Source organism: Mixophyes fleayi, chromosome 2 (genome assembly GCF_038048845.1).
Source record: "Mixophyes fleayi isolate aMixFle1 chromosome 2, aMixFle1.hap1, whole genome shotgun sequence".
NCBI classification, from domain to species: Eukaryota; Metazoa; Chordata; class Amphibia; order Anura; family Limnodynastidae; genus Mixophyes; species Mixophyes fleayi.
The window spans coordinates 177,285,969-177,300,528 of record NC_134403.1 but is presented as its reverse complement, the minus strand read 5'-3'; the positions used below and the strand labels follow the sequence as shown (position 1 = coordinate 177,300,528).

Genomic DNA, 14,560 nt, shown 5'->3' with positions numbered 1-14,560 from the left:
GTAGGTGGACAAACAGAAACCCACAAATTCTGACAAACTCCGAGCATTGAATAGGCAAGAATGGGTGGCCCAGAACTTGATTGACAGCATACCAGGGCGAATTGCAAAGGTCTTCAAAAAGAAGGGTCAACACTGCAAATATTGACTCTTTGCATTAACGTAATGTAATTGTCAATAAAAGTCTTTGACACTTATGAAATGCTTGTAATTTTACTTCAGTATACCATAGCAACATCTGACAAAAAGGTCTAAAAACACTGACGCAGCAAACTTTGTGAAAACCAAAAAACCAATACTTGTGTTATTCTCAAAACTTTTGGTCATGACTGTAACAAAACAGACATGAATGAGTGCTATTGAGGCAGAAGATGTGAATTGGGAGGAAACTAGTAAATGTAGTTTGTTTTCAGACCACTCCTCTCAGGTGCTTCAAACTTTCAAAATGGAGGCTAAGAGGTTTTAAAAGTGACATTCTTAATATACATTTGTTTTACATGCTAGGGACTCACCTACAGGAGATGGCAGGTGAGCTATCCCAATATAGTTATATTGTGCACAAAATTCTCCCTATTTCTGTATAGGCTGATACATAGTGATTTATATATTGCTTGTTTTAGAGCGCTGCACTATATTTTCTTTCATTCTCACATACACAGTGATCTTAATTGTTCTGACTCCACTTTTCAAATTATTTTTTTCACTTGTGCACATTTCATTAATGTAAAGAAGCACACCTTGTTTTCACTAATTTCTCATTTGTTTGAGACATTTTTGTAGATTTTGGTGTGGGTGTCTGTTAGTACTTGGCCTGTTAAGTTGTATTGTATTTCTTTTCTGCCACTTTTCTACCTGGCTCCTCTTGCACTCCTTCAATTAGATTTATCTGTCTCTAATTGTTTCCTTCTAGGGGGAGGTGATGTGGACACTGTGGAGGGGGGCCTGATGCAATTCACAGTGTCATGATCCCCCTCTACAGATGCCACTTCACCTTCCCTGTGAAGAGCTCAGAGGGTGGGGGACAGGGGAGGGTTGGCAAGACTCGACTCAGCAGCCTATTTTAAAGGAAAAAATGCTGTTGACCCAGTGGCTCAGCCCAAATAACCCATTATGGGACCAGACCGGGGGCAGATGCAGACCCTCCCCCTACACATGGTGGGGAATAGACTTGCCAAGTATGATTAGAATTGAACAAGTCCATTAATTTGGCACAAGTAACTGCCTGTAGTAATTTAGTGAAAAGTTTAGGAACGGAGGGCCTAAATCATTAAGGAGAGCAAAGCATTAAAAAGAGTAACTTTGCACCTGGGGAAAAACCATGTTGCATTGGATAGGGAGGTAAATTTAAAATGTGGGGATAGATTTATAGTTTAGGTAGGGCATGTCCTAAATTAACTTTAAATTTCAGTGTAAAAATAAAACTATCATGTACTTCTGTGTGACATAAAAAAACAGCCAGTTTTAAACTTATGTGCACAATAATAAACTAATTTGCACCCCTTGCATTATAACATGGTTTGTCCCAGAGAACATTTACTTTTTTTTCCCCTTACTTTCCTTAGTGACTCAGGCTCAGAGTATTTTGGCACAGGAATGGTCTGCATGTGCTTACATCCTGCTGAACAATCCAAATATCACTGATATCTTACTAATAGTCCCTCGAGAATTTATAGAACTAAAAAAAAGTAAATAAAACTTGAACCTATGTATATCACATGTTGACGTGGGGTAAGTTAAGGTCTCGTGTGTCTGTACGGCACGGCATACGTCACGCAGGTTATGCGGTTTACATAACAATTCTGCAGCGTCACGCAATGACCTTCATGACGCTGCCGAGTACAAATATTCCAGAACCCTGTACCCCAGCCAATAGGCGGATAATAGCACGCTGTCTGCTGCGTCATTACGTCGAGGGGCGTAATATCATGGATGCGGCAGAAGTTATATAAGCGTCTGGCAGACGTTATGACGCAATCAGATTGACACTGCCGTGGTGAAGGACGTACTGATAGCTGACATAGTGTAATCATGCCCAGGGGAAGCCGCAGCAGCTCACGGATGGCACCGCCCGCCAGGTAGGCTATAGAGTGACTCCGATGTCTGCGTGGTTAGATAGCTGAGTGGGTGACCTTCGGGCTGCGGCCTTGTCTCAGACAGAGGACAGCGTCACATGTTGCCCGGCACCCGTCACCCCACACACAGTCATTGGCTCATGTCTGTGCTGCCCGTGTAACCGCATTGTATTCATGTATTCTGTATTACGATCACCCCCAAATCTCACAAGGCGTGCGTGGAGTGACGTTTACAATTAGAATGGACAATGTCCTATGTCTGTAGTTCGTGATAATACGTTATCCTTAATAAAAAGCAGCAGCGTGTAACTACAATGTAAGAGAGGTCAATGATTAAGACTACATGTTAGGTTTTGTACCACATTCTCTGATATGTATTTCTTTAAAATACACGTTAGAATGGAAAGTCTAGAATCAGTCTCCTGAATACTAACGCTGGTGTCACTGTAATTAGTAATTAAAAATTAGTGTTTGTGAACACTGATTTTTCTAGGCAGGGAAATACAGAATTCAGTTAAAATGGAGAGAGAAAAATGCAGTTATTGTAATCAAAAACTGTCAACAAGAATTGTTAAAATAACAAAACAAATCCTTATCTAGCAGAACTGCATGCTACCTTTGCCACTACCCCATCCCTAAAACATTATTCTCCAGTTATGATTGTCACTCCTCTAATCTAAACAGGTACCACACACTATGTCCAGGCCCCTGTCAAATTTAAAAGGTGGACACTTTATAAAGAATTTTAAGTTGTATAAACAGATGTACTTTGCACACAATTTTAGATGTTCTTTCACTGGCTTTGTGATTGTGGCTTTCGTTCTGATGTAACATAGTAGCAACAAGAGATAGAGATCAGTCTCCACCATACAGTTATAGAACTGCTTCAAGAGCAGTTAAAGCCACTAAGGCTGGGTACACACTATACACAATATCTCCTGATGTGATATCCTTAACTATTATATCAATGATAAAAAATAAATAAATAAAGCCTCGATCAACACGCTGGTTCCTCTGTACACACTAAACACATTTTGCATGATTTGCTTTCATATCTATGCTCTTCATCTGTCATAACCATCAGCTGAAAAGATCGTGACTCTGCACACTCCGTAGAGATCTATGGACACTGCCAGTCATGAGTATATACACACTGCAGAATTGGAACAACATTGTTCATGTTCATTGTTGCAGCGTACACACTAATGCGACATCGAGCCAAACAGTCATTGATTGTTTGAATAGCGCAATAATCGACTGAAAACACTTTTGTGTGTACCCAGTCTTGCATTGAGTCAATGAGCTGTGTATATCTGAATTAAATAACAAACATTAATTTTTTTTTCTCTGTTTCACTGCTCTGCAGCTAGTTACAGTCTTAAGAGGTCTGTTAATGCAGCAAACAAGTGGGAATTACTTTGGTCTGGGGATCAGGCTTTCTTTGTAGAAATGCAATTTCCTTTATTACCAGGGCCAGTGGCAGTTATACACCCCTTTAGATGCTGCCTCTTTTACCTTGTGTCAAAAGTGTGGGAAGAGAGCTATCCTTTGTTCCAATGTAGTGTGTCTCCTGAATGCTGACATTTCTGCTTAATAGAAGCTGTTGTAACACTAGTGTCAGTACATTGGTTTCCAGACTGGAAACTGCAGAATTCCAAAGTTAAAATGGAGAGTGTCCGTTTTCAACCAGAGGTTACACTTGATAAAAACTTGATGAAATACATGGAGTGTCAGCAAATGTAAGGACGTAAACCATATTTATTTGGTAACATATTGAATATGCCCATTTTACTCATATACACCATTTGGTCTAGCTTGAAGTGCATTATTGATGTGTGTTTGTTTTTCAGACGGGCACCTGTAATGAGGCCAGCTCCTCCTCGTGCAGCGCCCCCGCCTGCTCCTGTAGCTGCTGCTCCTTCAGCACTTGGACCAGCAGCTGCCCCTAGACAACCAGGCCTAATGGCACAAATGGCTACTACAGCTGCGGGTGTAGCAGTCGGCTCTGCAGTGGGACACACCTTAGGACATGCCATGACTGGTGGGTTCGGTGGGGGAAGCAGTTCTGAGCCTGCCAGGTCCGAAAGCGCTTACCAGGTAATGTTTGAAAACTGCAAGATTTTAGCTCTTGCTGCGTTCAGTGCAACACTACTTTAATGGTGTTTTCCTTAAATAGGTTCTAGTTTATTTTCTGTATTTTATTTTGCCAAAATATTTTGTAATGCTAGCACAGGTAACATCATCATCATTTCATCATCATCATTTATTTATATAGCGCCACTAATTCCGCAGCGCTGTACAGAGAACTCATTCACATCAGTCCCTGCCATTGGGCTTACAGTCCTAATGGGGGAAAAAAATATTTGAGTCCCTTCTAATGTCAGTACAAAAGTGCCAAATATCTATATATTTTTTCTCCCTGACATTAAATTTAGAAAATTTCTTATCTTTGCTAATGAGCCAACATTTTTCTTGGTCTGAAGTACATTATGTAATAAATCTATATAAAAGGATATAATCCTGTAGGAGCAAACACTACCCACTGACCAAATATTGTTCAAAGGTAAAGCAAATGCAGCTTGCAGTAATACAGACAAAATACAAACAGGCGAGATGTCCATATATAGAATAGATAATGCAGAATTGTACATACATACAGAGGAAGAACATGTGCTCATTTAATAAACTTTTTTTTTCCCCATGAATTAAAATTGTTAGCGGCAGGTTCTAAATACCGCCTCCTGTTTTGCATTGACTGTCTGTCCATCATAATATACATATTATGACATGTATAGTGAGTGTAACCAGATGCATAGGTAGGCACTGAGACAATATACCTGATTTTAAAACTCAATTTAAGTTAAAAATACATGTATGGTACTATACCCCCACCCTACTCCATACAATATTCCCCTCCTCGTCACCCACCTGCTGCGGGGATGTGGCCACAGGGCTTTATGCCACACATCTGGTGAACTTGCCTAGCTGTCGCTCCCTTTTGGGATGCGGTCCATGGCTTTATCAATACCTCTTTTGAGGCTCCCATTGCAAAGGACCTCTGGGTCTTTCTCCTTGTTACCCACCCTCGGATCTCGATACATTTTCTAAAAAAGTGCACATATCCTCACAGCCGTCAAATCCCTTATAGGCCTTAAAAAAACAAATCTGGCACATGGCAGCCATGGAAGAGATTACTTACTACTTGCACAACAGAGGTTATGCTTTCAAACAAGTTTTGGCACCATGGCAGTTGCTCGTTCCCCTCTGACCCTTAACGTCCCCGTAAAGACCTATATGCGGTGAACCTGATGTTGCTCCCACTCTACGATCCTCCAATACCCACACACTATCTACTTTCCAAACACACTCCCGCCTTAACCTTCGTGGTCCCCCCTCCTAATTCTCCTTCCCCTCCACTTTACTCTTGTATTATAATTTGTAATATTTAAAGAAAAGCTAAAACAATGAACATCCGGTCAATTTATGTTAATGTCTTTTTATGTACACACTATAACTTCAATACCTTGTACTTTGTATGCCTTTAATTGTTTGACTAGTTAAATTAAAGAATTATATATACAAAAAAACAATGTATACCACAACAGTCCCTGATGTTCTTCTAATGAGTCCAAAAGATAGCAATATTACCCAAAGTCAATAAATCACTTCCTTTTAAGATTGTAAGGGCGACTGTTTTCTGTATACCTGTTGCTTAAAGGTTTTGCTCAGTGTGGAAAGATATATGCAGCAGAGGCATCCAATGGTGAAATGTTATAGGTATATGGTGTACCTGCTGAGTAAAACCAATGCACATACCTGAGGCTGCACTTGATAAAAACTTGTTAAGGTGAAAAACATCAAGGGTCTTTCTCAGTTTCAAATGTAGGGATGTCAGCCATATGTATTTGCTCATGCAGAAAGACCTCAAGCATATAAAGGTTTTAGAGGAACCATAACAGTGTAATATATCTAATCAGATAATTTATTTTAGAAATAAGATTAAAAGCATGTATACAATGTCAATAAAATTAACTGCTTATCTGTGCTAGTATCCGATGCTATGGGTCTACTCCCAGTATTGCCAGATATGACTCCTCTTTGCTTCTGTAGACGTTGAACAGATAAGTCAAGGAGAGAGGCAAAAGCACCTAATTATAGTAGCGCTCCTTCCCTATTCATTTAGTCAGGGCGATAACAAAGTCACATGATTGTGCACATCTTGCCATTGTGTACATGTTTTAAACCTTTATTTATAATGAAATATCTGTTTTTATATGCTACATTATTTTGATTCCTCTTAAACCTTTATATGCTCAAGGCCCCTCTAAGTTACTAAATACAGTACTTTACTTGAAATGTGTGAGTAGTATGGGCAAAGACATTTCTGATCTGTCCTTACATGCTTCCCTAGTTACCTGTCCTGTAAAGTATGTATCTCAGACTGACATGTGCCCAAGTTGTAGCATTGGCTTTTGCACATGGATAGGATTCAGCCATCATAAATACATATAAACGACTAGTACATATTTAAAGTTAAAATATCTTTTTGTTTGAGATCAGTTTGCAGATTTCCAAATAGACTTCAGGGAGGGTCCAGTGTGGTGTGTTTTATATTTCTGGATTTAAAAACGTTCTATACTTAGTATATAGGACAAGATTGACAATACTGTTGCACAACAGAAGTAAATTGTAGAGTAAACCAGTCTTGGTTCATGGAAGAAATCATCCCTCCTTTGCTGATGTGTACTGTTCCATAGTACATGTAAGGAAAATATGGGAGTAGTACACATGGAGCCATCAGGTCCCCTTCGGAGGTTATCTGATTGCAAAATGCGGCCAATCGTTCTCCATGTAGTTGCTTTTGACTCCGGAGTGAAGTGTAGCAAGATCCTCTAGAGTGGCCAGAGGAGGAGTAGGCTGTACTGTAAACTAGATATGTCCATTATCCTGAGAGATAACGGAAAGGGCCACTGACTGAGCCAATGCATTTCCATAAGAGACGGAAGTGTGAGCTGAACATTTGATGACTGCTATCTTAGAGAGTAACATGGTGGTGCTTAGTTGTTTATCCACATTAGAACCATTCTGCAGTCCTGCTGTGATGTCAGGTAATCTTTGTTTCCAGAGCTGTATATAATCATAAACACCATCACCAAAGGCATATCTGGTCTGCAAAGATATTTTCGACTTTTGTAGGCTCTTTTCTATCTATACCACATCTCTTGGAAAATGAATAAGCACTTGTGAGTTTTGGTATCGCCACTATGCAAATTATACCAAAATGTATCTATCCTCTCCATATCTTCCACCGTTTATCTTGCTCACATTACTGAATATCTTACAAAACAAGAAATGAAAAGCTATCAAGTATTTGTCAGTCCTTTGCATAGGCCGATACAAGTATTCTACACTCCTATTATACAAGTATACTAATGTAATTTGTAAGGGTAATGGGAATCACTGTGGAAGTCTTATGCTATTAAAAGAATCGTAAGTTTAAAAGGCTTTTTTCCACATTCAGACAAATCTCTTTAATTTTGTCTCTTCCAACATCATTTACTAAATATATCACTTTATCTCTCTGTTCACTTACAAACTTTTGTATCAAATTAGCCTAAGTTTTTTTTGTTGCCTTTGGATACAGCACACAAGCTCTGCAGATAACATTGTATTGAGCAGTGATGGGAAACCTGATACATTCCATGGTGCAGCCCTCTAACCTTCCTAAGGGTCCCTCATACTCTTAGGGGGCTATTCAATTGTTAGCGAGATCCCCGGAAAAACGAGCGCTCAAAATATATTAGCGTTAATACGGTAATATGCGCGTAAATACCGTTAATACGGTAGTTTACTCGCTGAATTTCATATCGCAGCTCAGGGAGCTGCGAGATGAAATTCAGCGAGTAATTACCGTATTAACGCTAATATTTTTAGAGTGCTCGTTTTCCGGGGATCTCGCTAACAATTGAATACCCCCCTTAGTCTCAGTAATAAGGTAAAATGATACATTTTAGCAAAGAAAGAGATCCCTATCTGCAGTGGTGAAAGTGAAAATTTAGTAGTGGCATTATGGAAAATGTAAGTGACTGGAATTTGATAGCTTTACGATGAAGGCAGTAGAAGTGGGGCATGGCATATCACCGTATACCAGCAGGCATTTTAAACAGGTATTACAAGCTATAGTAATTCAGAAAGGAGCAGGAGGGACGTAGGTAAAGATGGGAGAGCTACATGTGACCTCTTGGGGATGTCCATTCCCTTCACTGTCTTGCAGCCTACCTGTGTCATACAAGGGCAAATTCACAAGACAACTTTGCATAGATGATATAATATCTTTAGTGAAAGACACATGAATGTCAAATCAGTTTGGTAAAAGTTGTAGAATTATACCCCAAACTTAAAGTCTGAAAAAAAAGGAGAAAATGCCTTTAACGCCGTGTATATTATACACGGCTATTATACCCTCTGTATTCTAAGGCTATGGCACCAAGCACCAGTTATACAAATGTAGGTAGATCTTGCATACATTTATTGCTGTAACTTATGTAGGTGTAATTCTAGAGTGCTTTTGATGTTTCTTTGTTGACTGAGTGACTTTGTGCTCAGAAATGTTTATAAATACCTGTTTACTTGTAGGATCCTGCTGCTTCCCAACCAATGTATCAACAGCCTCAGAACTCAGTGTGCCAGTATGAGCTCCGGCAGTTCATGGAGTGTGCTCAGAATCAGAGTGACCTAAAGCTCTGTGAGGGATTCAGCGAGGTGCTCAAACAGTGCCGCTTTGCAAATGGTAACTTCCTAAATATTGATACAACTACCCAGTTACAAATTTATATTACTTATATATTCATTTTTCCCTGTTATTCTAAAAATGTTTTTGGTTTCTCCAAATTTACAAATGTGTTTTTTTGTTTTTGTTTTGCCTGTTGTAGGATACTAATGAACTTATGCCTCAACATGAAAAATGTGCATGTTGCTGGATGGAATGCACTGGACGTGAAGGCATACCATGATCCAGCGAACACTCAGTGGGCTCATTCCACACTGAACAGGCGTTCACCTGTTTCTGTGACTGATAGAGAGATGTGCTGTCTGAGTGAAATGAATGTATGTGAAGATGAAATAGCTTCCTCCGATCACAGCAACACACAACTTGAAAGATCATGGATTTGGAGAAGGAGTTCTGCGCCATTATTGTTCGTCACTAGTTTTTGGGGGTGTTTCTATTTAAATAAATCCTTTCCAAATCTGGATTCTTGTATTTTTATTTTCAATAATTTGGTAAAATTACAAATTGTGAACAAAGTAACATTGCTTAGTAAATAGCAGCAAATACATTGGAACACTGCATTTTTAGCTTGTTTATGTATGGTATAGTCCTATTGATGTAAAGATAAAATATATTTTTCGAGTAGAATAACACTCTTTTTTTGTTTACATGTAAATGATCTTGCTGAGTGTGAAACTGTCATGAGACATTTTTTTTTAAAGGATGTAACATCTACTCTTAAGAGCCATGTTACAGATCTTACAGGACAGGAGCTGTAACTATTCCAGTCAGCTGCTGTATACACTGCACACCATTGCAGGCCTTGAATGTAGTTGATAAGCTGTTATTACAGTTTTTTACATATCCTGAATAGCAGCTGGGGTAGTCAAAATGACTGCTCTCACTTACACTGGACCCTGCGGATTCCCCTCTCCCCTCTTCCACCCTTGCCTGCCCCAACAAGGCTGCATCTCTGTAGTACAGTACCCTCACCACTGCTCTTGACTCTGCTGGCCCCTCCTATTCGGTCCACCTTCACCTCTCTAAACCTCAACCTTGCAACTCCAAATGTACCTGGTTCCTTAAAAAATGCTTATCAAATTGAGGCCATTGAAAAACGAAAACGCCCATCGCTTTTCTGCCACCCATACCACTCGCCCTCCTCTTCCACCACCTCTTGTGCCCCTTCTGCCTCTGAAGTCCATTCTCTTATATCTTCCTCTCCTCCCTCAACCTGCCCCTTGGATCCCATCCACTGGCTCCCCTTCCCCCACATAATCCTCTTCAAACTCCTCACTCTCACGTACAAGGCCCTCTCCAACTCCACTGCTCCCTAAATCTCCTACCTCATCTCTGTATATACTCCCACCATCTTCTTTCCTCCCCTCTGGTAACCACATCTCACTCCCTTATCCAATAATTCTCGTGTGCTGCCTCCCACCACTGGAACGATCTCCCTCATTCTATCCCCTAGCCCAGACTTTGCTAACCTGTGGCACTACAGGTGTTGTGAAACTACAAGTCCCAGCATACTCTTCCAGCAATAAGCTGCTATATATTGACAAAGCATGCTGGGGCTTGTAGATTCACAACACCTGTTGTGCCACAGGTTAGCCAAGCCTGCCCTAGCCTGTATAACTTCAAACGGTCATTGAAAACCCACCTGTTTAGAAAAGCCTACAAGTCCTACATTTAACTATTTCACCCTCTTTTGTTCTCCAGCTCTCCCTTACTTGCTTCTTTCCTCAGGTCCCCGTAGATTGGCTAATACCCATGTGTGAACTGTTTGCCCCTTTCCTGGTCACCTACCAAGATTTTTTTTTTTTTATGTATTTATTTGCATATTAATTGAAAGTAATGCATAAATATGTATAGTGTTGAACGTTTAATAATTGGAGTAATTCACAAAGAAATAAGCTATACAAGAGCTGCCCAAACTCAGTTCTCTAGAGCTACCTTCAGTTCATGTTTTCAGGATTTCTTTAGTGAATATATTTTGCTGGGCCAGTGATTATACCAACTGTTTCTACAGACAGCCTGAAAACATTACCTGTTGGTAGCTCTTTAGGACTGGATTTGAGCAACTCTGAGCTGTACAATAAAATAGCTTTCACTAGTTTGGTCCACTATAATTTCTTTAAGATATATAACTCCACATCGCAGATTGGCTATGGGTCTGTCAGATATTAAGTGTCCTAAATGTGGGATGGTAGGGACTGACTTGTTTCATTGTTTCTGGGGATGTCCAGTTATTAAAGGGTTCTGGATGCGCGTGTGGAGGTTCGCTACTACTGATCTGGTAAATTATCTCCCTTTCACACCAGACTGGGCTATATTGGGCATTTTCCCACCGAATACCCATACATCCAGGGGTGGTAGACGTCTGCTGCTGATTATTTTGGCAGTGGCAAGAAAATGCATCCTCCACATGTGAATCCAGAGCACATCCCCCACACTGTACCTCTTTAAAGAAAAATTGTTCTTTGCCATGGACTGGTTGGAAGCCTCGCTCCAAAAAACAAAATACACAGGGAGATTTTTTTGACACTTAGGAGAGCTTTGTTGGCACTTTGTCAGTCCTGCTGAGAGACAAATACAAAAATGTTTTCAACACACCCTTTAGTAGGAAACTAGAATATTCATGCAAGACCCACCTATCTTTCTGTACTAGGAGAGTGCTTGTGTTGTCCTGGTTTCCCCAGGCGTTTGTATCTTGTGTGTGATATATATTTATAGTTCACTTCAGAAACTCACAGATGACGGCTTTCCTCGTACTATGTGTCATGGTTCGTGATTATTATGTATAAACATATCTTTGTTCTAATTTATTTACTGATGTGTACATGTTTGACATTCTTCAATAATGACATTTTGAAGAAGAAAAAAAAGAATATGCAAGTAAGAAATTGCAATAGCCTTCATTTCATGTAAGGCTGATGTAGTTATTTGTTTTCCACAATGTATCCCAGAAGAGGTTTTCAAGTTTTACCTGCTAAGTATGCCATTTCTGTGTATTTTGCTTAGCAATTTTTTCTGCTTTGTAAATGAACAAAGCTGGGAGACTGGTATTACAAGGAAAATGAAACTGTACTTAATAGCACGGTGGCCTTACATGAAAAGGGCTCTAAAAATATTGTGAGTATTACCACTAGGTGGAGCTTTTGTAGCTGAAACTTCCAGTGTTGTGTTTCTTGCCCTTCTCTATAAGAGCAACTTAAATTCAAGTTGCAGTCTTGACAGCTTGAAAGTTTGGTAAAAAATAGAATTTATTGACCTTTGAAAGTAATGGGATGTCCTTACATACTGGCAATTTCCTGAATGCTTGAGTGTAAACCTTGAATGTAAAAACCATTGTGTACTAAAATCACAATTGCTGTACAGTCATGGCCAAAAGTTTTGAGAATGACACAAATATTGGTTTTCACAAAGTTTGCTGCTTCACTGTTTGTAGACCTTTTTGGCAGATGAAGTAAAATTACAAGCATTTCATAAGTGTCCAAGGCTTTTATTGACAATTACTTTAAGTTTCTGCAAAGAGTCAATATTTGCAGTGTTGACCCTTCTTTTTGAAGACCTCTGCAATTCACCCTGGCATGCTGTCAATCAACTTCTGGGCCACATACTGACTAATGGCCGCCCATTCTTGCCTAATCAATGTTTGTAGTATGTCAGAATTTGTGGGTTTTTGTTTGTCCACCCACCGCTTGAGGATTGACCACAAGTTCTCAATGGGATTTAGGTCCGGGGAGTTTCCTGGCCATGGCCCCAAAATTCTGATGTTTTGATCACTGAGCCTTATGACAAGGTTCTCCATCATGCTGGAAAAGGCATTGTTCATCACCAAACTGGTTGGTTGGGAGAAGTTGCTGTTGGAGGATGTTTTGGTACCATTCTTTAGTCATGGCTGTGTTCTTAAGCAAAATTGTGAGTGCGCCCACTCCTTTGGCTGAGAAGCAACTCCACACATGAATGGTCTCAGGATTATTATTATTTAAAAGGCGCCACAAGGTTTCCGCAGCGCTGAACACAGTACAAACAATGGACAGTACAGGGAATAACAGTACAGAACAATAAACGAGTAATACCAAGACTTCAGAGGCTGCAGGCAAAGCAAATATAATGGAGTTGGAGCAGAAGAGAAGGTAGATAGACAGGAGGGAGAAGGGCCCTGCTCATAAGAGCGTATATCCTAAAGGGAGGGGAAACAGACAGCCGGCACAAAGGGAGTAAGCGCACACCTCTACAGAGGAGGAGCCAGGAGATGAGATCGAGCATGGAGAGAGGGTTAGGTGGAAGGCTGGTAGGCTTTAAGGAAGAGATGAGTTTTGCGTGCCTGTTTGAAGGAGCACAAGTTAGGGGACAAACGGATGGAGCGTGGGAGGTCATTCCAATGCAGGGGGGCAGCTCGAGAGAAGTCTTGAATTCTGGAGTGGGATTAGGTGATCAGAGTGGACAAGAGGCGACGGTCATTGGCCGAACGCAGGGACCGGGCGGAAGTGTGGATGGAGAGGAGATTGGAGATATAGGGGGCAGTAGAGTGGGAGAGGGCCTTGTAGGTGAGGGTAAGAAGTTTGAAAAGGATACGGTAGGGGAAGGGGAGCCAGTGAAGGGCAAGACAGAGAGCTGAGGCAGAAGAGGAGCGGCGGGAAAGGAAGATGAGGCTCACAGCTGTATTGAGTATAGAACGAAGGAAGGCGAGGCGAGAGCGGGGCAGGCCGCTGAGGAGAAGGTTGCAGTAGTCCAGCCGGGAGATGGTAAGCGCGTGAACAATGGTTTTGGTTGCTTCATGAGAAAGGAAAGGCCGGATGCGGGCGATATTACGAAGTTGGAAGCAACAGTATTGGGCAAGGGATTGAATGTGGGGGGCAAAAGAGAGGAAGGAGTCGAGGGTGACACCCAGGCAGCGGAGTTGGGGAACAGAGGAGATGGTGGAGTTGTTAACAGTGATGGAGAGATCCAGATGAGATGAGGATTGAGTCGGAGGGAAAACAATGAGTTTGGTTTTAGCGATGTTAATTTTGAGAAAACATGATGGCATCCAAGAGGAGTTGGCAGAGAGGCGGTCAGATACACGAGAGAGGAGGGGGGGGGGATCAGGAGAAGAGATGTAAAGTTGAATATTATCGGCGTATAGGTGATACTGAATGCCAAATGAGGTGATGAGAGCACCGAGGGAGGAAGTGTAGAGTGAGAAGAGTAGAGGGCCAAGAACAGAGCCCTCAGGGACTCCTACTGGGAGGGCAGAGGGAGGGGGGATGAACCGGAAATGGATACAGAAAAAGCGGTTGGTGAGGTATGAGGTGAACCAAGTAAAGACAGAACCAGAGAGGCCTAGAGAGTGAAGGGTCGGCAAGAGGAGGGGGTGGTCTACGGTGTCAAAAGCTGCAGATAGGTCCAGGAGGATGAGCAGGGAGAAGTGACCCTTGGATTTAGCAGAGAGGAGATCATTAGTTACACTGGTCAGGGTGGTTTCAGTAGGGTGGAGGGGGCAGAAGCCAGATTGGGGGGGTCAAGGAGGGAATAGTCAGAGAGGTGACGGGTGAGGCGATTGAGAAATGGGGCGGTAATTGGCGAGTGAGGTGGGATCAAGATTAGGTTTTTTGAGAATAGGAGAGATAAGGGCATGTTTGAAGGAGGAGGGGACAGTGCCAGTGGAGAGAGACAAGTTGAAGAGGTGAGCTAAGTAGTGACAGACAGTGTGGGAGAGGGAGCAAAGAAGGTG

The 14,560-nt window shown here is 41.3% G+C and overlaps 1 protein-coding gene across 1 annotated transcript; it reads left to right on the top strand.

Moving 5' to 3' along the window:
- Window positions 1-1,921: 1,921 nt before the first annotated feature.
- CHCHD2 (coiled-coil-helix-coiled-coil-helix domain containing 2) lies at window positions 1,922-9,320 on the top strand. Its single transcript, XM_075195020.1, has 4 exons — window positions 1,922-2,072; window positions 3,920-4,166; window positions 8,706-8,859; window positions 9,002-9,320. The coding sequence occupies exons 1-4, from the start codon at window positions 2,026-2,028 to the stop codon at window positions 9,007-9,009; spliced, it is 456 nt and encodes a 151-aa protein (XP_075051121.1). The 5' UTR covers window positions 1,922-2,025; the 3' UTR covers window positions 9,010-9,320.
- Window positions 9,321-14,560: the final 5,240 nt, after the last annotated feature.